The following is a 23,352-nucleotide window of genomic DNA, read 5'->3' on the forward strand; positions in this document are numbered from 1 at the left end:
GGCCATTGAGTCAACGCTGTCCAAAGACATTTCTGCGGTCATGTAGCCAGCCTGACATCACAGGGCACTGTTACCTAAGATCACCTAAGGATTGCTTTATTATAAATCAATCACCGAAAGAATCCCCAACTCCATTAAAAGAGGCATTATTCTTCTGCATGACACATCAGCTACAAGAAATGGGCCTTTATACCTTTCTTGCTTGTTTTTTACATACTGCCCCCATCTGATCTTGTTTGGGCTCCAAAAATAAGTGAAGTTGGGTTTCCTTAATACACAACTAGAAGACAACCGGGCAGTTCCTGGGCTTGGGATAGACTGAAAGGTTGAATAACCCCAGAAGAAAGTACTATAATGGTAAGTTACCCAAAAAATATGAAGTCACTCCCAACTTTGTAGAATCTTTATCTTACATTTTTTGCTTTTTAAGAATGTTTCATCACTAATAAGAGTGGGCATTCTATTTGGGGAAATACTTGCAGCGTCTCCAGATTTCTTTGTCTATAGTAGACAAATTAACATGCTGGAAATTGTATGAATATGTATGTGCTTCCCAAGCTAGCCTAATAGTCATAGCTTATGACCATTGCCATTGATGGTGGATAATGATTTATCTGCTTCACCACTATTTTGCTGCCTTGGTGCATATGTACATGTATACTAATACATCTTAGTCCTTGTAGTTTTCTCAAGGATTCATAATCGTGACAGGCATCAAACATCCTATTTAGGAATACTGTTCTGCCAAATTATCAAATATAATCCTGATTGGTTCCCAAAAATAGACCCATCCCTCTTCAGTGGAATGATAAATATCCATGGTCAATAAGCATAAGTGACTGCCTTCAACTTTTTAAAGAAATAATGTTTGCATGTAGAATAGAGATAGATAAAGATCTAGGTTTGCTCAACTGTTCGCTCTCCCTGACCAAAGCTCTTGCCTTTCATCTTAATCACTCTCATTAATCACCGTTATAGAATGATAAAGTTTGGAGAGGTTCTTTAGGACTTTGAGCTCAAACCCTCTACTCTATCCTCTAATTTTTCAGTTTAAAACATCCCTGACAAATGATGATCCAACCTCTGCTTAACATTTCCAATGAAAACTTCCCCTTGAATTAGATTCACTGCTGCCTGCAACTTCTTGACCAATCTTTTAAGGAGAAGAATCAGATAAATTCGGGCAAACAAAACAGATTAAAATTATATATCTAACTGACAAATTAAAGATAAATATATTTCCAGATCTAGACAAAGCCTACTTCAGGATTCTTAAAGGATTCCAATATGAAATTGATGACGATCAGTTTTTATTTCCAAGAATTGGAAAACAATTAATATAGCTGCAATTTTAAAAAGTAATAGAAAAGATATAGAAAAGTATCCTTTACATCTAGATAAAGTGCCAGGAAGAATTCTTAAACTTATTATTTTCTTTGTGTATTTCATAATTTTCTGCTTCTGCCATATTAAAAGATTATGGATTATAATAACTTTGCATTCAATTTTAGCACAGCAGATTGTAAACCCCATCTTAGAATCTGCAAGTAAATCAGACAACAGTATTTTTCTGAAAAGTTTTTTTAATTCTTCAAAATGTCATTAAAATAAATACAATCCCAGAGCAGAAGACTCCCATATATACATAAAATTGGGGAGGAGAGGACAATAGATAAGAAGAGTTAAAATAAAGACCAATTAGAGTATAATTTTTATACAAATAATTTTTTTTTAAAAAAATGGTATTATCACCAATTGCAATATTAGTGCATTATAAGAAGGAAATGAGGTCTGGAAGGGATAAAATTCCCCCAATCCTCAATCTGTAGTGGCCAGCACAGAATGGCCCATTAACGCGCACTGCTCAAAAGGGGGACACTGTAATTTGACACCCTTCTTGTAGGGTGTCCAAAATAAATACACCATTTTTATTTACAAAGCCAGTGTTCCAAACAGGGATTACTCCCTTTGCAGTTAATTTTTTTTTTTTATAAAAGACAGAATGAGCACCAAGTGCAAAAGAGCCTTATAGCATCCATGCAGTTAAGGCACTGGGGGTGGAAGGAGGGAAGCAGTGTGGTGGCCATTTTAAATTATTTTAGATGCCTCTGAGGGAGATTGTCCAATGCTGTCTGGCACCTGAAAATGTTGCTGATCAATGGATAGTGGAGAATTTTCAGAATAGGTCTATTTGTCCTTCTGTAGTTGCAGAACATGGGAAGATTTACTTTTGAGTAAATATGCTTAGGTTTCTAGTTAGTGGTGTTGGATCTAGGTAGACAGCTGATTTAGGAATGTTACAAGTCAGTCACTTTGTTCTCTACAAGAGCTGCAATCTGTTGCAGTCGATATGCTAGCTGCATCTTTTGGCCCAATGGATCTTCTTCTAATGCACTGATTATCTGCAAAAAACACATACCGACAAAAACCAGTTAAATTCCTGCTCATCCTGTTCAGAAAAAAATTGCTACCTTTTCTGCGATCAACCTATCTCCACCATCACCAACAGTAACTACAGGTAGTCCTCAACCTACGACCACAATTGAGCTCAAAATTTCTGTTGCTAAATGAGACAGTTAAGTGAATTTTGCCCAATTTTACGAACTTTCCTGCCACAGTTGTTAAGTGAATCACTCAGTTGTTAAATTAGTAACAGGGTTGTGAAGTGAATCTGGCTTTCTCATTGACTTTGCTTGTCAAAAGACTCTGGGATGCTGCAATGGTCATAAATATGAACCAGTTGCCCAGCATCCTAATTTTAATCATGTGACCATGGGGTTGCTACAATGGTCTTATGTGAGAAAATTTAGTGACGTTGTAACTTTGAACGGTCACTAAGTGAACCATTGTAAGTATTGTCTCCCCACTCCCCATGGCTAAGTTCCAGTAAATGTGTTACTATACCTGGTCATAGTATTTGTTAATATAGTTGTAAAGTTCTTGCAGAGCCACTAAGCAATTGAGATCAGAGGAATATTTCTGCCAAGGCAAGATAAAAAATAGTAGTAGTTTTGTCAATCACTTTTTCACATCAATGCAGGCAAATCACCATTATTTTATGTATGTATTTATATATATCTACAATTTTCCAAATACTTGGCTACCCTTGCCATCTGCATCTGTAATAATTCTACAAAATTATAATTTCTGTCCATTTAGCAGATCAGGGAAGTGAACACAAATCACAGCGTTCTCAATTCAAGGTCCATCCAATAAATTCTTTGTTTGTCTTGTGCTGGTAACCTGTTTCCATTTTGGGGAACCCTATTCAGAACTAACATGATCTACTTTCAAATAAAACCAGGGGTGAAATGCTACCAGTTTGCGCGAACCGGTAGTGATAAAAACTACCAGTTTGGGCAAACCGATAGTTAGCTACCGGTTCGGTTGGACCGGTAGTTTAAAAAAAAAGCTACCAGTTCGTCTGAACTGGTTTTTCCAACGATCAGCTGTGCCACGCAGTTTAGCTTTGCTGGAAAGCAGGAAATCCTGCTTTCTAGCGAAGCTAAATCGCCCGGCATAGCTGTTCCCCTACCCCTCGCTGTTCTACTTACCTAGGGAAGTGTTCTTTTTCTGTGGGAAGCGCGCATTTGGCATGTAGTGTGCATGAGCGTGCATGAGCGTGCAGCATGCTTTTGGTACGCGCCGCGCATGCACGGGCAGCAAACTGGTGGTGATCCGAGGAGGATTTCACCACTGAATAAAACACATTCCAAATGACGCATGCCTAATCTGTTGTACTTTTAGTCAACTCATATTTCTCCGTGCTGTTACCATTTAATATGGCACAGGGTTCCAAGCAGTCTCTACTGTCAAACTAAAGAAGAAGCAGTGTTTTTAAAATAAATCTTTGTTGGGCTGCACCAAATATAAGACATGTGTACGCAGAGACACCCAATGTACCCAAAGTAATCCTTGTCATGTACAAGCTGGACCTTCTACTTCACTTGTGGATTAAGAGGGATTTATTATATTTCGAAGAACTAGTGTAAGATTACTGAAAAAGCAACCATGAAGCACAGTTTTAATCTGCAGAAGTATTTTAGAAGTTATCAGTGTTTTTATTAATTCATGCAAGTGGGGCTTATTTGTAGTATGAAGCAAATGTTAGCTTTATGCTTGCTGACATGAGTGTTCACCAATACAGGGAAAAGTTGGTCTATATGGTCCCAGCCTACAATGAACTGGGCTTGTATAATTACTAGATATTTAGGAGCAGTTGTTTAGATTGTTTAATCCTCCTGATTAATTTTCCATATCTAGTTTGTGAAGCTGACAAGATTTTTTTTTTTAATATACTACTTTGGTTGTCAATAATGAACAAGAGGATGTTGGCATTTACTTCTTACCCCTGAAAGTTCAGTCAGGGCTGAGTTCATCTCTTGGTAGCTGGCAGGAACAGTCTGTTGAATATCTGCATAATACCTGATTAGGTTTGGGAGGGAAGGCAAACATAAGTAAATAGACAAAAGAATACATAGTGAAAACCAGCTCTTGTACACCGTCATTAAGATAAAAGAGGAAATAAGTCACTGTGTATATTTGTACTTATATATATTACATATATTTAGTTTGTTTGTTGTGATTAGTATTGTTGATTGTATTTTAAGGTTGTGAATGTTTTATATAATTTTATCTTTTTAAATTTAATAAAGTTTGCTTTTTAAAACCAAAAAAAAAAAGAAAAGAAAAAAAGGAAACCAGCTCTTGGGATAAATGCTTCAGATCGTTTATTCTATCTAAATCACTGTTTTTCAAACTTTGCAACTTTAAGATGAATGGACTTCAACTCTTGGAATTCCCCAGCCAGCATGGCGATTTAGAATTCTTGGAGTTGAAGTCCACTCATCTTGAAGTTGCCAAGTTTTTAAAAAACTATTCTAAATGGAGTTGAACTACCTTTCCTAATATGTCAAATCTTGCTAGCTAGATTTGTCAGGGAGTATAGTTCAATAACACAAGGAAAGTCACGAGTTTTCCATCATTGTTAGTAGCTACCCAGACTCAATGTCACTGGCTAGATACGTTAAGATATTTTTTCCCCACTGAGCAGGATCTCTGAATTAAAAAGCTTTTGTGAAACATAACTAAAACAGTTCAAGAGCCATTAATTAAATTGACCTAGTACATTCCACATGCCAGTTTCCATTTGCACAAGGAGTGCTCAAGTAAAAAGGGCTCAGAGCTCAATTATACTCAGGAATTATAGTTTCTTCTATGTGGGAATCCTTCCTCTACCACAGATTGACCATCTGTTTTATATGTTTTCTCTGTTACCATCTCCATTTCTCTCTTCTTAGAGACTGGCAACATTTGTTGAAAACTAGCGGTATTGATAAACAAATGATAGACGCCAGCTGTTAAGTTTCCCTTTTTATTTCAAAAGGGAGGCTGAAAGGATTTTCAGTCCTTGCGATGTGTATGCAAGGTTCAACACATGAGAGGGGAGATTTATTGCCAATTCATAATTCTCAGAATGGACGGAGTTAAAAGTTGTATATATTTTTCACCAAAGTACAGAAAAGTACAGAAAAACTGTAGAACTCAGCTTCCTTTCAAATGTCTTAATTAAATACCTGACTGTTACTAAGGTTATGAAGATAATGTTTGAAACTGAAATGTTAATGCAAAGTCTGAAATCTCTAAAGCCAAAAGAGCAGGCTATATCAGATTTCCTATTGTTGGAAATGCTGGGGGGGAGGGGAGGAAAAGCAAACCACTGAGTGCACTATCTAATTTATTGTTCCTTTGTAAATGCTAATAATAGTAGAGTATTACGTAAAAGGAGGGAAGCCATACTAATTTGCAGAGAAGCTGCAAAGTAATCTTTCCTTACTTATTTTTACTCAGTATTGGTGCCCAGCTCCCTATCATCACCTCTTGTTTTCTTGAAGAGTGTTTTTTAAATAGTATTTTACATTTTGCTCACACTTACTTCTCCACCATTTGTTTGTAGTGTGGGATTTCCCTGGCATAGAGTAGTTTGTTGACTGGTGAGTCCTGAAGTAAAAGAGAAAAGCAAGAAAAAGAAGGAACTGATTTTTTTAAAAAATGAGTAAAAAGGTATCCAAGCATCACATATTATGTTTCTTTTTCTAGTTATGCTAGTCTTTCCAAGGTTTCAAATCCATAGTTGCTGAGAATTACAGTATATGAATTGTCATCCAATGTACCTGAGAGGCTTGAAATTGGGAAAACTAAAGTACTGGATACTGGATAATTTGGGGGGGGGGGATTCCTGAACTGGAATAGCTTGTTAGGAAGAAGAAAAAGAGTTGTTTTACTCATACTCTCATTTTCAATATGAACGGGTTATTTATTTATTTTTTCTGGATGATGGAACATTGTATTTCTGATCTCAACTAGTAGCCCAGCGGCAGAGTTATCTTCATCAGTGATACAAACATATATCTTTCATCTCATTAAACCCTTCCAAATCAGCTACAGGCAATTTACGAAAGACAAGCCCCAGCGGAGGGTTAAATATGTCACACTCATCCAGTAAGCTCTCCCCATATTTAGAATATGGCTAAGGGCATTCCCACGAGAGAAATGAAAAAGAACACCTGTTATTCTGAAAGCGACAAGATAAGTAAACAATCTAGAGTCAGCCAATAAATAGGGGAAAAAAGTGTAAAATCCTAAATACTTCTGACTATGTCATGCAATTGACCTCCTGAACTCAATGGACTTCACTTCCAGAAGATGTGGGGGCAATCACTGGCTTATGCTAACTTTTCAAGAAAGCAATTGGGAGAGAATTATAGCTCTGTCAGGGATACTTAGCTGCAAATAATAAAAGCCAAGAGGCAGTAGCGTAATGCTAAATGTCATGATCAGGGACAAAAAAGCCTCACCCCTTGCTTTTTTGGAACTTTCCAACAGTGCTGCCATTGAGAACACAGCACTGGAACAGATGGTCTGATCCAAGGAGGAAGGGTACAAATAGCCTGGTGGGCTACTGGCACATTTAAAAGCATCCGATGGATGCACTGAGAAAATGGCTGTGGCAGGGAGACAGCTATTTGCAAAATGGCTACCATGAGAAGTCAAAATAGAACCTAAACTATATGGTAAAACCTTGGTAACTTTAAGATGGGTGGATTTCAATTCCCAGAATTCCCTAGCCAGCTTGCACTTGCATTTTTGTATATAAGTAAGTAACGTATATACATTACTTAAGTAATGTATGTATGTACGTACATATATATGTAACTAATACTTTGGCAGTTTGGCAGTTTTTTAATTAATTAAGGGAACCTTTAAAAAGTTAAGGGATAAGGCTACCAAATCTGGATAGCAAAAATCTAGGTGACAGTAGATAGCATCAAAGGGATATAGGAAACTTTAATTATTTTACTGCCCTCTCTTGCAGTTTCCAGTGGAAGTATCTGGGTATGTGTTGGTACCTGCAGTCATCACCCTGTATAAATTGCAGGGAAACTGTTAAAATGTCTACACATAGGGAGTAGAACTGATGAATACCTATGTAATTTCAAATTTCAGCCTGTTCAAATTATTTTGGTTTTGAGCAGTCTAAAATCTTACGTCAGCCTGACGTGATTTATATCTTGTAGCTGGGCATTTAAGGAATTTCATTTGAAGAACTTTCTCTTTTATCAGGCAATTTTTTTTGGCGTGTTTATAGCCCTAACAGTTATTTTTCTAGGATGACCAGAGCAGGACAGTTCTGAAAGGAAAAGTAGCAAAATATCAGATGCGCCGGACAAGCTTTTGAGAAAGAGACTAGACCAATAATTTGAATGAAATGAAAATGGCTATATCTAAAAGGGCTAAAAAAAGGCTGAGGGAACTAACATATTATTTAGTTACCCAAGAGGAAGCAACAAGCAAGGGTTGGTCTGGTCTGACCAGTTCTATGAGATATTATGGGAGACTGTGAGAAAGCAACATTTGCAGCAAAAATGGGAAGTAAAAGCTTTTTTGCAGAATATCACATCCTCTCACCTGCTTTCTAGAGCTTTAGACTTTCCAGGCAAATTAGAAAGCGTTTTATAAATAATATTCCTCAGACATCTGATTATTACTTGTATTAGACTAAGCAGTGATTAAGAAGATTTTTTTTTAATGAAAAAGGCTTTTTTTAAACAACTACAGTACGTGATAGACCAAGGAATTATAAAAATATTAGATAGATAGATAGATAGATAGATAGATAGATAGATAGATAGATAGATAGAGCCTGTGTCTCTAAGCATGCACAAAATATTTTTTTTCTTTTAGCCTGATACATTATAACCAGAGGAAAAATGAAAAATAGTGTTTATAGGTAAATCTTTGACTTACAACCATTCATTTAGTGACAGTTTGAAGTTGCCACATCACTGAAAAAAGTGATTTATGACCGTTTTTCATGCTCACGACTCTTGTAGCATACCATGGTCATGTGATCAAAATTTGGATGCTTGGCAGCTGGCTCATGTTTCAAGTTGCAGTGTCCCAGGGTCATGTGATTACTTTTGCAACTTTCTGACAAGCAAAGGCAATGGCGAAGCTAGATTCACTTACCAAACCATGTTGCTAAGGTAACAACTGCAGTGATTCACTTAACAGTTGTGGCAAGAAAGGTCATGAAATGGGACAAGCTTAACAACTGTCTTACTTAGCAATGGAAGTTTTGGGCTTAATTGTGGTTGCAAACTGAGGACTACCTGTATGTTAGAAAGAATAGAGATCAAAATCCTTTAGTCCTGATATAGAGACCAAAGACTGATGTGCCCCATAAGCACTCTGGCAATCTCAAATGTCATTATGAATAAAACCAAAAAGATTTGTAAGCCCCACATGAGTATGGCCACTGACTGTTTTTCAAAGGCAGAAATGCATGGCTCTATCTCTCTCAACCACTAAAAAAGCAACTTCTGCCCACCCTTTTCTATTTCATATCAAAATGAGCATTGTCTATCCTCCTGCTACATTTTATTTCATTGTAGGCAAAGACAATCTAACTGGCAATGGTGCACCATGGAAAGAATGCTCGGTATCCTCTCCATTAACAGATTGCTGCCTTTCACAGCTATTTTTTCTACAACTTCACTGATAAAATAGTGAAAAGGTGGGCCTGCTCTTAAAAAAATAAAGTCAAATTGATCAGAGTTCTGCCATTTTCTCTATCTAGCCAAGTGCCAAACAAAATTGAGAGCCAGTTTGCTCAAATGGTTAAGGCACCAGGCTAGAATCCAGGAGCCTGGGAGTTCTAGTCCTGCCTTAGCCATGAAAAATAGCTGGGTGACTTTGGGCCAGTCATTCTCTTCAGCCCAACTCACCTCACAGGATTGTTGTGGAGAAAATAGGAAGAGAAAGGTGCATTAGGTATGTTTGGGCACTTTGAGATACAGTATTTATAAAACAATAAAGGTGGGATAAAGAAGTTCAAAAAAAAAAAAGTAAAACTATGATTTTTTTTAAAAAAAAATGAACTAAAAATAGGAAATCTATTCATCTACTAATTCAACCGGCTTCATTTTATCTGATTTTTGAGTGGGAGTTCAGCAGCATAACAGCATATAGTCTACAGCAGAGCTGTCAAACTTGCGGCCCGTGGGCCAGATGCGTCATACACTGGCCACATCCACACCCGGTTTAGCGTAGGGGGAAAACGTCGTGATACATCATGTGACGCTGCCATGATGATGCGAGTTTGACACCCCTGATCTACAGTATATTATGCCAACTGACTATCTCCCTCTTAAGAATATACTGTAGTATTAATGTAATGTAATTCATATTTATTTAAAAGTAGAATTGTTTGATCCACCATTTTAGATACCACACCACAAAAGGAGAAAAATACATTATAAATTTACATATCTGCAAGGGAAAGTTTTTAGATGTGGGAAAGAATATGTTTTGCAATCTAGAACATTAAGCCAAGTGATATAACTCAACTAGAAATTCCTGAAAGGGAAATGGACTTGTGAGTTTGATGGGAGTAAAGCCATTCCCACACCATCAACAAAAGGATTGTTGAAATCGCATTTCTACAGGAGGGTTTGAAGCCATCCAAATCCAACCCATGACATCTTGAAATCAGAATAATGCATAATGCATTAAAACTGATCTGAAAGTGGAAAGGGATTTGGGCTCATGCATTAGGCCTCTTGTATTATAGAATTCCAAAGAATTTATTAAAAATGTGACAAGTTGTCATATTCATATTTGAAACTAATTAGCCAAGTGCTGGCGAGGATATACCATCTTAACTCATCTTTATTAACAACTTCAACTTCTTCCAAGAACACTCTAGTAATTTCCCAGTTTCTATTCATCTTATCTATTGTCTTTTTACTTTTTTTATTTCCCTCAATAAATAATGATTTATTTTGTAGTTGTCATTTGCTCATACTGCTTATCTGAAGTAAAGTATGTGACTTTCTGCTTGTTGCCCTTGCAAGATAACAATTACCCTTTATTTATTCCAGGAGTCATTGATTGGTTCCCTTTGGCATCCATTATACCATAAACATCCATCTCCAAATCCATAATTTCAGTGTCTATATTAGTTTATTCTTTCTCACAATATCCAGTTTTCACAGCTCACTACTTTTAGAATTGTCACTATCAGTCATAAACTTGCTAACCTAAGTTTGTCACTGCTTCATCCCTGGGTCAAGGAAACCATCAGGAATCACTTTGAAGTCCTGAACCTCACTTCTAAGGAACTTCCCCACTTCTGAGGAATTATAGAATGAACTTAAAGAAATTGTTAAGGAGGGAGGTAAACAGAGACTGCCAAAAATACAGAGAGGGAAGAAAGCAAAATGGATGTCAGAACAAATTGTGAAAATTGCCAAGAAGGGAAGAAAGCCAAAACCAACAAAGACAAAAATACCATGAGGATTATCTTTGTGATTATTTAGGAGTCAAAAATGACTTGATGGCACATAATCATCCATAGGATTTTTACTTTTCCAGCATAATGCCAGTTTTAACTTATTCTTAAAATCAGGAATGCAAGGCTATCTATCATTTTCTTTTCTTTACCACCAGCTACAAATAGTACTATCTACGTATCACAAACCACTAAATGTTTTGCCCTTCAGTTGTGATTCCAGCTGTGTTCTCTTCTATTCCTACCATTGGGTTAATATGCATTTTTGCCTTTCTCTCAGTCCCATCACTTCTGAACCATTTCGTTTCCCAAAACTCAGTTTTAACAGGATCTCTTTGTTCACTTGTAATGGTTCCCCAGAAGGCCTTGCTATAATCAGCGAGGCAGAAGTCAGCCTGCTTCGTGTATTTTTTCACTCTCTTCATTAACCATCTTGCCTTTTCTGAAACCTGCTTGTTCATTGGGCATTACTTCCCCTACATAAGGCTCTAATGTTCAACAGCTGATAGTTGTTAAAACTGATCCAGTCTAAAGATAGAGTCTTGATTTCACCATAGCCTCTTCTAAAGAAGTATTAATGAGCTGAGTGATCATTGACAAGATGGAGTCTTTAGGGGCCTAAATTAGTTATGTGAAGGAGTGTTACAACAAACAAGTAATAGTTCACTTGTTGCCTCCAGAAACAAATAATGAAACTGACTCAGATAAATGTTATCACATGATAGGTAGATATACTAGGCATTATTTAAAAACGACATGATCGGCATGAAACAGAAAATTTTGTCCAGAAAGAACCTCTCAAACTGGCTCCTAGTATAAATTAATAAATAACTATAAATAAAAGTGTAAGCAAAAATAAAACTTGAGCACTAGCTCAAGCCACCAATAGCTGCAGCCACTTGAAAAAGTACCCAACAACTCAATGTCTCTTCAACTGCTGCTTTTAGAAATGGTAAGACTAATGTGGGAGTTAAATGTCTGGAAGAAATTTAGATTTTAGATTTAGTTTTTATTGAACTTCTATACCGCCCTTCTCCCAAAGGACTCAGGGCGGTGTACAGCCATATTAAAACACATATAAACCACAAAATTTAAGAACAATTGAAAACAAATATATAAAATTTGGCCCACGAAATTAAAATGAGAAATGATTTAGATAAGAGGTCAGATGATCAAATATGATGCCCTCTTAGCATTCCCAAACTAAGTTCCCTTTATTGTACCTGTTTACAATTAGAATCCTCCCTTTTGGCTATGCAGATTGAGGCAATGGAATTATAGCTCAATCTTCCTGGAAGATACTAGATTGCGCAAGACTTCATTATTCTGTTTGGTATGGAACAAAACAGTAGTATGTAGCCCTGATTCACCTAAGTGAAGCACACTAACATCACATGCACTCAAATTCAGGTCTCTCTCCATGTTTACTCCATGCGCACATATGCAGACTTACCCTGCCAACTTTGTGTTCAGCGGTTGTGCATGCATCAATAAATGTCTGAGCAATGACAGTGAGATTTGCGTCCACATTATCAGAGACACGCACATCAAAAATGAATTGTGGATTCTTGAGTGTATTCACCCAGAAGCGCAGCAGCAGACTGAGATAGATGGAAGAAAAAATATGTTAAAATTGAGGGATCCATGACATCTTCCAGCTGCTAATCTTATTTATTTTATTTATTAGTCGCATTTCTATGCCGCCCAACTCCCTAGGGACTCTGGGCGGCTTACAGCAAAAAAACAATGTGAACAATATCCCGTAAATTTTTTTTAAAAGAACATTAATTACATATGTACGTGTAATTATTTATTATTATTATTATTATTAATTACATACATATGTATAATTACATATACATATTTTTAAAAGAACCCATACATATCTTCAGCCTTTGAAACCTCTATCTTCCTCCAATCTTGAGCAAATCTGCCATTGATCAGCCCGTGCAAATCTCACCTGTTGGTTTTCCAGATATGCAGAGTCTCGGGTTCAGTAACCCCATGCCTTGTTGCCAACTCATCCAATTGGTCAAATAGATACTTGACAGCAATTGGTACTGGGCGGTTTACGCTCAGCACTGCCTGGAACACATCGTCCACAAACTTCTGTAGTGTTCCCTATGGAGGGTCAAGAGGAGGAAAAGAAAGGTCTTAGAGACATGCTGCTGCATTTTTTTTTCAATTAACAAAAAATTTAAATACCAATATTTAAAAGTTGCACATATTACAACATCATCACTGCATTCCTTACAACCTCTAGGAAGCCCTAGATGATTTAATAGCATGTTCTACCCTTTCCAGTTTTTTTATCTAAGAGCTGATCCATAAGGAGAGATCTTGTCTATCTCAGTTGCTCTTTGGTGAATAATTTTGTTTAAAGCTTTGCAGCCATCTTAAGAAACATCTGTCTGAGTAAGCCAAAGTCTCAGAATTTAATTTTAAATTGTTCTCATGATTGTGTTCCTGTGCCTTATCATAGTCAGGTTCTAGTTTAGCTGTTTGCGTGGTCTCCTCATTTACCCTAAATATACATCCAGGATGCTTGCGATACAATGCAGAACTAAACAGCACAACTGCTTCCTTTCAGGGAAGCTGGTTTCTCTTTCCCCCTTGTCTTGATAATCCTAATTGTGAAGCCACTGGTCTAAGTCTCTGTGCATCTGAGAACTGAATGGGATGCCTGGGGGAAGGCATTTTAAAAACACCATGCTTGTCTCTTACTTTCATGGAAAGCAGGCGAGTGAGATAGATCTCAGGAATAGCCTTTGCCCGCTCTCGTAGGCTGCTGCGCCGGCCCTGCTGCTGCTTTGTGGCTTCTGGTTCTTCTGTGGGCTTTACCAGGTGCCAGAGGCGTAGCCCCCCCTCCTCTCCGTCCTCTAGCATTGGGGTGTCTGGAAGGGAAGCAGAGAGATTAATCTGGCTATAAGACAAGCCAATCCTTCCTTTGCCACATTTTCCTGACAGCCATCTTGCCTTTGAGATGTAAGAATTATCCGTACCCCAATCTTGGGTAATAGCGGTAGCTGCAGTCAAAAGTGTGAAGGAAAGAATGAGGCCTATAGGAAGGAGGCTCAGGAAACCTTTGGGGTGGCCACTGCAGCCAAAAACAAGGTAGACAGAGGCCTGGGTCGCAGAGGAAATCTACATAATCACTGTTGATAATGTTACTTATCTGAGTAGTGAAACATCTGGGAATCTCAAAACATTACAAATAGGAGGAATGATTTATGCTTTCTGGTGCCTTCCTAATGTGCTGAATGACAATTCCCATTATTCTTGAGACAATACAGTCACTGGTGTTAAGCAGTGCTGGATGGTAGAGAAGATATCATGTTACTTAAGGCAGTACTGGTACAAAACCAAATGTTTTTGCCTTTGTTCAATCGTGTTCCAGAATTGGCTGGATCCATTTAACCCCAAAGAACCCACATTATGGCTTACAAACAATGCATGAACACAGCCATGCCTTTGCTTTGAGAGACACTCACTTTCTCCAGAGAAGAAGTTTTGACCTGTGCCTTGGGAAATGTCATTGTGAAGGCGGGGAATGAGACTGACCGTGGCCCCATCAGGAACCTGCGGAAAGAGGAACAGAGGACCGCAAACAATGAAAAATGGTGAAGCACAGCAGAGTGGCTGTGTCAGCTAGTATTATATAGAGAGCTAATACTCTCTAATGTAGGCAGTTGTAGATAGAATAGTTGTTATCTTCCAAGGGCTGCATTTTATGGTTTTAAGGTGCCCAGGTCTGCAGAAAAGTAATGAAGAGGGGGGCAAAATTTTTCTGATTGGGGGAGGATTTCCAGTTTAAAAATACCGTTTTCCCCCGAAAATAAGACCCTGTCTTATATTTTTTGAAACCCGAAATAAGTGCTTGGCCTTATTTTTGGGGATGTTTTATTATTTTGGGGTGTGTGGAGCAAGACGGGGCTCCTCTTGCTGTCTTACCTGATTTCCAGCTCTATCTCCCTAAACCTAACCAGAGGAAATGGCAGGGATCGGCTGCACATGTGTTTAAATATTTTTGGGGAGGGCTTATTTTCGGGGGGGGGTTTATTTTAGCACATGCACTCAAAAGCCCGACTGAGCTTATTATCAGGGGATGTCTTATTTTATGGAAAACAGGATAGCAAACACTATGCCCCTGCAGTACTAAGCCACATGAAAGCTTAAGATACCCATTTTCCTTGTCAGGGGATGGGTAAAACTGGAGATTTGGATTTTCTACATTTTTGCTGTTGAAATTTGCTGGCATATTCTTAAAACTGGAAAATATAATTGGGAAATGCACATGGTCAGGAAATTGTTCTGCCCCAGCCTCTCCCCCCCCCCCATTCTTTTCTTCACTGTTATCTCATTTGCTCGCTGTACCTTGTAATGTTGCAACGTGTTGAGCCTCTTCCACTGGTTCTGCATGACTGAAGTCAGGTCCTCATCTGAAAGGGTCAGATGGCCAGCAACCCCTGAGCGCCATTCTGAGGGTGGGCGGGAGGGAGAAAAGTAACAGGTAAGAGACTCGCACTTTCATGTCTTCCCCTTTCCCCCAAACAGCACCCTCTGTGAAGCCACAGTCTAGTACACAACACTATGCAAATAAATTAGCCAACCTCATCTAATTGGAATGACTAAAGGAAGGAGGTATCTTACCCAAGTCAAGAGAATGCACGGAAGGCCGCTGGGAGAAAGGCACGCCCTTGAACACCTGGTCCAAGATTTTTTCCTTCACTTGGGTGATAGTATCTGTGTCGAGGACACGGGCTGGGATACGCTGTGTTTCGGCCCCACCACCAGGGCCTCCCCGCACCAAGACTGTCAGAGTGAGAGGCCGATATTCCACATCCTCTCGGAGCAGCCGACTGTCATTCAGAGTCCGCTTGGCCTTGCCTGTCACAGCATCCACTGGGCCTTTATCCACCTGGTACTTAATGGCACGGAAAAGCATGTACAAGGGCTCACCAGCTACCTCCTGCAGCAGGAAAGACAGAATGGAATGAATCTCATTCTCTGCAGTTGAAACAGTCCCTGCTCTGCTGCAGTATACCTAGCACTATGTTGCCTCAGGAGGTCCAGATACAGGTAGTCCTCGATTTACAACTGTTTCATTCAAAGTTACGGCACTGAAAGTGACTTATGACTGTTTTTCACACTTAACAACCATTGTGGCATCACCATGGTGGTCATGTGATCAAAATTCAGATGCTTATACTATACAAGTAAGGTGAGGCCGGATAGACCTAATTGATTTATAAAGGTATACAAGTTCTGTCTCTCATGGAATTATAATATAGATATACTGTACCGAATACTAGGGTATTAAGGTACTACTTTTGTACCTTAGGTATACAAGGCATACCTATGCTTGTTTTTTGTTGTGTTGTTCTGTATGTTATTTATATGGTGTGTTGTCTTTCTTTTTTTAATGAAAAATGTAAATAAAGATTATTTTTTAAAAAATTCAGATGCTTGACAACTGACTCATATTTATGACAGTTGCAGTGTCCTGGGGTTATGTGATCACATTTTGTGACTTTCTGACAAGTGAAGTCAATAGAGAAGCCAGATTCACTTGATAATTGTGCTACCAACTTACCGACTGCACTTAATTGTGACAAGAAAGATTGTAAATTGGGGCAAAATTCACTTAACAAGTGTCTCACTTAGCAACAGAAATTTTGGGCTCATAAATCGAAGATTACCTGTACTGACTTTCAAAAATATGTTTTTTGGGGGGGGAATTTTTCCCCCCAAGCATTCTGGTCAAGCATAAAACACAAGCGGTGATATTATCTTTTAAACAAAAATAAGACATCCATCAATGAGAGCATTTATAAAGGGTGTAATAACCAGCAAAAGGATAGACAAGATTTTCATTAGCTCATGGAAAAGCTTAGATTATTTGCATGATTCCAATTCAAAATAGAATACACTGTTAATCAATCAGTCAGTTATTGCTGTGTCCACAATAATATGACTTATCATAAAAAAGGAAGAAAATTGGTAATAATAAACAAAAGAAGAGAAAGAAAAGGCATACAAAAGAAATAAGGTGGGACCAACCCTACAGTTAACAGTTTTAAGAATTTCTGATTTAAAGCATGGCAATGTAATAACTCAAGTGGTATCTGAATATGCTGTACAAATAAGCAAAATAAGCAAATAGGCAAATTCACCTAAGTTGCATGGCTTATCAGATTCAAAGAACTTTCATGCTGTAGAATTGGAGATGGTTTATGTTTAAGAGTTTTTACCTGTACTAAAGTGAAAGACTGACTGTTGTATAAAATAGACCAATTGTGTTGGAAAAGAAAGATAATTTATGTAGAAACAAAAATAGATTTGTAGCAACTAAGGCAATCTCTTGGCTTCTTTGCCTACTACTGGTGAATACTATTTTGGCAATTCAGGAAGATGGATGGATGGGAGCACTGAGGAGGAAAACCAAGGAATGACAGGAGGGAAAGTGGCAAAAAGGCTATAGTAAAATTTGCAAACAAGGTTCAAGATTAAAAGGCGCAGCAGAAAAGACTATACCAAAGATTGGTTGCCAAGATGCAGGCCTCCTCTACCATGAACTAAAGTAGTCACCCACATGAAGGATTTTAGAAAGCAGAGTAAAAATGATATAGAGGGGAAATAATTCACAGATAATTTCTCCATGGGAGGGCAATGAAAACCAGTGTGGTATGATCAAAATTTTAAAACACAGATCCAAACTGTCCAGGCAACACAAAAGATATAGATTGATTATTTGCTGGTTTTTCAGTACAATCTATTCTCAAGTGCCTCTGGTCACTGGAGGAAAATTGTGAGGATCAGCGGGATAGCAGGGAAAGCAGAAGTTCCTTTTAGAATTGGAAGACTGAAAAGCCAGAAATAAATCAAGTTACACCTAACAGGATGTGGTAAGCGTGGTAAGATGTTTCTCAGATTTTCAACAGATTTCAGTACCAGACATAAAGAGTTTAAAACAAATAAGGAAACAAAATGGCAACACATTAGACAAAAGGATTCACAATGTTGCAAAGCTAGGCCCATTCCCCTTGGCCCTGCTCCCCATCAAATCAATTTAAATCTAGATTTTACAATTCAGCATGGGGCCCCGTGCTTACCCTGAGATAGGAGTAGAGACAGATGGACATCCAATTGGTCAGTAGTTTCTCCACCATGGTCTCTGTCCTATGAAATAATTGCAGAGTTTTAACAATGTTACAGGTAATTATTGACTTGTAACAGAAATTGGGCCGTCACTAAGCAACACAATCTTAAAATGTGAAGTCACATGACCATGATTCTTAGCAATGGCAATTCCTGCAGTCAGGTTGCTGATGTTAAATGACGACCTGACCGTGACTTCCCAATTTCTTGCCACCTTCCTTGACTTTGCTTTGGGAAGCCAGCAGAGAAGATCAGAAACTACTGATCTCCTGATTGTGGAGATGCTCCTATGGCTGGAACTACAAGAACCTGTCATAACCATTTGTTCAGCATCATTTGAACTCTCACTAAAAGAATGGTCATAACCTGAAGACTACCTATATTTCATGATATATTGGAGCCAGTTCCAACTCCAAGAGAAGAGGGATTGACTATATGCTGCTCAAGAACTGCCTTAACTCAAAATATAAACTGTTTATACTGTCTGAGGCTTTTGTCCAGGGAAAAAAGAATAAATACAGAATTTAACTAAATTCAAGAAAATTCTTTTTGAGATCAAAATATCTAATATCTGAAGCAGATTATGCAGTATTGTATTATCCAGTATGAATGAGACATCAAACTTTCAGGGCAATATTTTTGTATATAACTACTGCTTAAACAACTGTCAAAAAGAAAAATAATATTCACATAAAGTAGGTAGGTAATCCTCAGGATCTTTTCATTCACTGTACCATATTTCTTTTCAATTTAGTGGTATTCCAGTTTAAGATTTTTTTTTTAATTTGATTTATATGCCACCCTTCTCCGGAGACTCAGGGCGGCTTACAATGCGTTAAGCAATAGCCTTCATACTTTTGTATATTTATACAAAGTCAGCTTATTGCCCCCACAAACTGGGTCCTCATTTTACCTACCTTAGAAAGGATGGAAGGCTGAGTTAACCTTGAGCCTGGTGAAATTCGAATTTACAGTAATTGCAGATAGCTGGTGTTAATCATAATGCTTTTTAGTCTGCTGAGCCACCAGGCCCAGTTCAGAAGATTTAAATTTCTTCATTAATTCACCCAAATTGTTTGGGGTAGGTACTTGTAAATTTTTGCTGCAGCTGCTAGCCATGAGGAATCAGTGCTAGCTATGAAAATAGAAGGCTTGCTGATTAGTACAGTGTTTCCCCAAAAATAAGATCTTGTCTTATATTTTTTGAACCCCAAAATTAGCGCTTGGCCTTATTTTTGGGGAGGTCTTATTATTTTGGAGTGCGTGGAGCAAGACAGGGCTCCTCCTACCTGATTTCCAGTTCTGTCTCCCTAACCCTAATCAGACTGGCTGTGCTTGCGGTTAACTATTTTTGGGGAGGGCTTATTTTCGAGGAAACACAGTAACATTAAGCGAGCATAAAGCTATCTGCAGAAGCAGATAATCAAAAGATTTTTTAGAAGAAGGATACCTTTCCCCATATTGCATCTATGCGTGATTGCTCCAGGACCTACCTGCGAAGCATGAGTTTAGGATTGCGGGCAACACAGTGGGCAGCCAGATCACTCAGCAGGGTCTGCATGATGTCTGTCAAGTACTCCAGCCGCCCATGGAGAGCCAGAGAGAGAAGCGATGCTGCATGACATCGGTCTCGTTGAGAGAAGGTAGGTTGGGCCTCTAGTGTCCGGATTAACTGCAAATAGCAGGGAGAGAAGAGTATCAGCTGTGTTGTTACGGCCCAGAATATGCCTCTTCTGCCCCAAAGGCAGAGATTTTCTGAGGGTCAAGAAGTGGAAATGATGATGGCAGTGTCCTGCTGAAGTTTCCATCCCTCCTCTATGTGCTCTGCGGAATTGCCTTCATGCACAAAAGGGACAAAAGAACTTGTGCTAAAATTGTGCAACACTACTTTCACCATTTGGATGAAAGCATCAGACACTGCAGAAGCCTCTGCCCAAGGATGGAAATACCACTCAAAGCTGAAGTTTAAACCATCAATCAACCATGGATGCAGCAGAGGAGAATACTTGTAAACATTCCCTGCAGATGAATCTAGGACACGGGTGTCAAACTCCGCAAAGCGAAAAAATGTATTGTGACTTTTTTTTCTCTTTGCGGAGTTGGGGCAGGCATGGCCTGTGTGTGAGGCATCCGGCCCGTGGGCTGCCAGTTTGACAGCCCTGATCTAGGAGATACCAAATGACCTCCTAGACTAGAGTCCCTTCCTATCAGTGTGCAGCTTTGCCTTGTTCTCGCCTTAAGTCAATATTGAATGGTACAGTAGAGGTGTTCATATAGGAGCTTTGCTTCCTGCAATTCGTCCTTGTTCCCACATTGGGAGACTTTCCACTTACAATTGATTTCCATACACGTCCCGCTCCCACCAGCGGCAGAGAATCTATTCTGTCCTTCAGCTCCTTTCCAGAATCTACCTCCCCATTTTCCCCAGTGTGCTCACTGTCAGCAGGAAGACTTTGCTGTTCAACAGATTGGAGAATTGTCCCAGGCCCTGCTCCACTGTGGCTCGACGGCCTTCAGGCAGGTCCAGCACGCGTCTCAGAGGCACATCCCCCTGAGCCGGGAAGAAGACACGCTGAGCGTAGGTGTTGTAGTCGAGGAAAGGGATTCCAGAGCCTTCCAGCTCCCCACTCAAGTCAGTCATTTCAGTCATGAGATCTGAAGAGAGGAAAAGAGTTGTGATCAGAAGTTGGGACAGAAGGGAAGGACGATAAAAGGTTAAAGAAGAATAAAAAGGAACATTCAGTACCCAGTCATTCACAATAATAAATGCTGTCCCACTTCTAAAGCGCCTTTCATTTTTCTCCCTCCAGAAAACACACACTTTACCTGTGCTAACCCTAACCCTAATGCTTTTTGACAACAGCCTAACACCCCTGCCCCCAAATTAAGCAGGAATTGCAAAGCTGCTGTTTGCGATAATAGAGAAAAGGATAATTCATAATGAGAATAACTTTTAGAGCAGGGGTCTCCAACCTTGGCAACTTTAAGCCTGGAGGACTTCAACTCCCAGAATTCCCCAGCCAGCAAAGCTGAGAGTTGAAGTCCCCTGTTTTAGAGCACTGCTTTGCGCATTGCCCATTTCTCAAAAGCTCTGCCTGCCCTTCTTTCCTCACAGCAAGGGCACTGCATGTGCTCAAACAAGGATACAGAAATGAAGAATCCAATAGTTTCTCTCTCCCTCTTCCGCCCACTTCCACCCTCCAACAACTCTATTTCTTCCAAACTCTGTGGAATTCTCAGCACCAAATAAAGTCTCTTAGGTGCAATATCCAAGGATTTGTAATTTGGCAGGAAAACAAGGCCATTCCATTGCTAATCAATTCAATGATCATCTCCGGGAGTTATCTGTTTATTAATTTATTGAACTTTTATGCTGCCAATTTCTCTCACAAGGTAATCAATAGAAGTGCTTGGTCTTTGCTTGGAAGCCAGGAAGGTTCTTTGGATCCAGGGTGGAGGTCCTTGCTTACCTGCAGAGACCTCTTTAAGTTTAGTTTAGTTTAGTTTAGTTTATTTGATTTGTATACCGCCCTACTCCCGAAGGACTCAGGGCGGTGAACAGCCAACAATAAAATACATAAATACACAAAATTTTAAAACCCGATAAAATCAAATTAAATTATTTGGCCCAGACAAATTAAAATACCCCAATAATTTAAAAACCGATTAAAATTTACATATTTAAAAAGGGAAGAAATTAGGCCAAGCCTAATTTTAAAAAAGCCACATCTTTTCTGGGCTGTCACATCTGGAGCCACTTACAGTCAAGCAAGCACTGTCACCTTTTCTGCTTCAAATGAGACTACTGAACGCTTTTAGTTATACTATCACAGTGATTTTTGTATAAACTCTCACTTAGTTTAACGGTATATATGCTAATTCCCTACTCTGAAGTAGAATCCTCCATATCCATAAACTAAGGCTTTCCCTAAATATCTAGTCTGGAGAGGTTAACTGGTAAGAGCACCACATTTCAAAGAAGTCTAGACTATAGCCTGTTAAGAGTTTGCAGGAAGTCCTTGCTTACCAATGCTATTTGAGACTGGAAACTCTATCATTAAATAATGTGGTCGTAAGTCGAAAAACCATGTCATCATGCCACTTATCAGTGTATGCTTTGGCAACTTCAGTTGCTGTCATTAAACAAGGACCGTGTGGATCATTAAGTGACAACCTCACGTGACTGCAGCCTATGTCTTCCTGCTGGCTTCCCCATAGACTTTGCTTGTCAGGGAAGTTTCCAAATTGTGATCACGTGCCCACAAGGATGCTGCAAGAGCCATCAACAGTGGTGAAATCCTGCTGGTTCTGTTCGGTTTGCGTGAACCAGTAGTGGCGGCAGGGCGTGTGGTTCAGTGAATTGGTAGCGGTGGCAGCGCAAGGCTCTGCCCACCCGCCCAGACGTCATTACTTCCTGGTTTTAACCAGGAAGTAACTCATTTTTCACCCTCTGCGCATGCGCAGAAGTTTTTGCTCGTGCTGAGGGTCAAAAATCGGATGTGATGATGGCGCATGCGCGGAGCGAGCGCAGAGCGTGCACTTTCGAACCGGTAGGGAAGGTAAGTAGATTTTACCCCTGGCCATCAGTACAAGGACAGGTTGTAAGTACCTCTCATTCAGAGCTTCAAACGGTTGCTGAACAAGCAGTTGATACATGAGGACCATAGATAAGATTTTAGATCTATAGACAGCTCTTTTCTCACTTTATTCCTGCCTTCTTTCCCTCAATTCAAAATCCTCTTTCCTCCAGATTAATTAATCCAACCTTCCCTGTTCAGGTATTCTTGCACATTTGTTGTAGTACATATTCATCATCTCCAGTTTGCACAACCATCTGCTCTGTTGGATGCAAATGATGGGAGCAGTAGTCTTGTAGTTTAACCCAGGGGGCATGTTCGATTGGGGGAAAGTTAACACCATTCCCATTCCATACCAGTGAACTCCTTGCGGCATTGGTCTCCAACGCTGCTCTCCATGTTCTCAAGCTGCACTAGGACTTTCTTATAATCACGCAAGGCTTGCTTACTCTTCCGTCTGTCAAGAGACCAAAGAAGAGAGATTACTAAATTTCACACGAATAAAGGCTGGTGGAAGAAACAACGTTGCTTCCCAGCCTACATATCACACCTTCACAATCTCTGCCATGTTTACCTGTACATTAAAATGAGAAGCAGGACTATAACCACCAGCACTGCTGCCCCTACACCCAGCCCAATTTGGGCTTGTGGGGGAAAACTAGATGGCGGTTCTGTATCATAGCGGACACGACCAAGATCCAGACGCAGGTTTCCCATCTGTACCTGCCAGAAGACAGCATACAAGATTCATTCGACACATATACA

General features: G+C 39.3%; 1 protein-coding gene across 1 annotated transcript in view; it reads right to left on the reverse strand.

Moving 5' to 3' along the window:
• Positions 1 to 1,630: 1,630 nt before the first annotated feature.
• PLXNB3 (plexin B3) overlaps positions 1,631 to 23,352 on the reverse strand; it is a 61,718-nt gene continuing 39,996 nt past the window's right edge. The window contains exons 21-35 of the mRNA XM_070938127.1: positions 23,162 to 23,310; positions 22,944 to 23,044; positions 20,448 to 20,665; positions 19,504 to 19,682; positions 17,965 to 18,031; positions 15,503 to 15,821; positions 15,227 to 15,330; positions 14,344 to 14,431; positions 13,577 to 13,746; positions 12,813 to 12,973; positions 12,306 to 12,453; positions 5,936 to 6,000; positions 4,350 to 4,425; positions 2,905 to 2,979; positions 1,631 to 2,402 (exon numbers count right to left, since the gene is read on the reverse strand). Coding sequence (XP_070794228.1) covers positions 2,298 to 2,402; positions 2,905 to 2,979; positions 4,350 to 4,425; positions 5,936 to 6,000; positions 12,306 to 12,453; positions 12,813 to 12,973; positions 13,577 to 13,746; positions 14,344 to 14,431; positions 15,227 to 15,330; positions 15,503 to 15,821; positions 17,965 to 18,031; positions 19,504 to 19,682; positions 20,448 to 20,665; positions 22,944 to 23,044; positions 23,162 to 23,310 — 2,025 coding nt within the window. The 3' untranslated portion in view covers positions 1,631 to 2,297. The remainder of the gene's footprint in view (positions 2,403 to 2,904; positions 2,980 to 4,349; positions 4,426 to 5,935; positions 6,001 to 12,305; positions 12,454 to 12,812; positions 12,974 to 13,576; positions 13,747 to 14,343; positions 14,432 to 15,226; positions 15,331 to 15,502; positions 15,822 to 17,964; positions 18,032 to 19,503; positions 19,683 to 20,447; positions 20,666 to 22,943; positions 23,045 to 23,161; positions 23,311 to 23,352) is intronic.

The sequence above is a fragment of the Pituophis catenifer genome, unplaced genomic scaffold (genome assembly GCF_029215685.1).
Source record: "Pituophis catenifer annectens isolate HBS135680 unplaced genomic scaffold, rPitCat1.0.hap2 SCAF_2, whole genome shotgun sequence".
Classification (NCBI taxonomy): Eukaryota; Metazoa; Chordata; class Lepidosauria; order Squamata; family Colubridae; genus Pituophis; species Pituophis catenifer.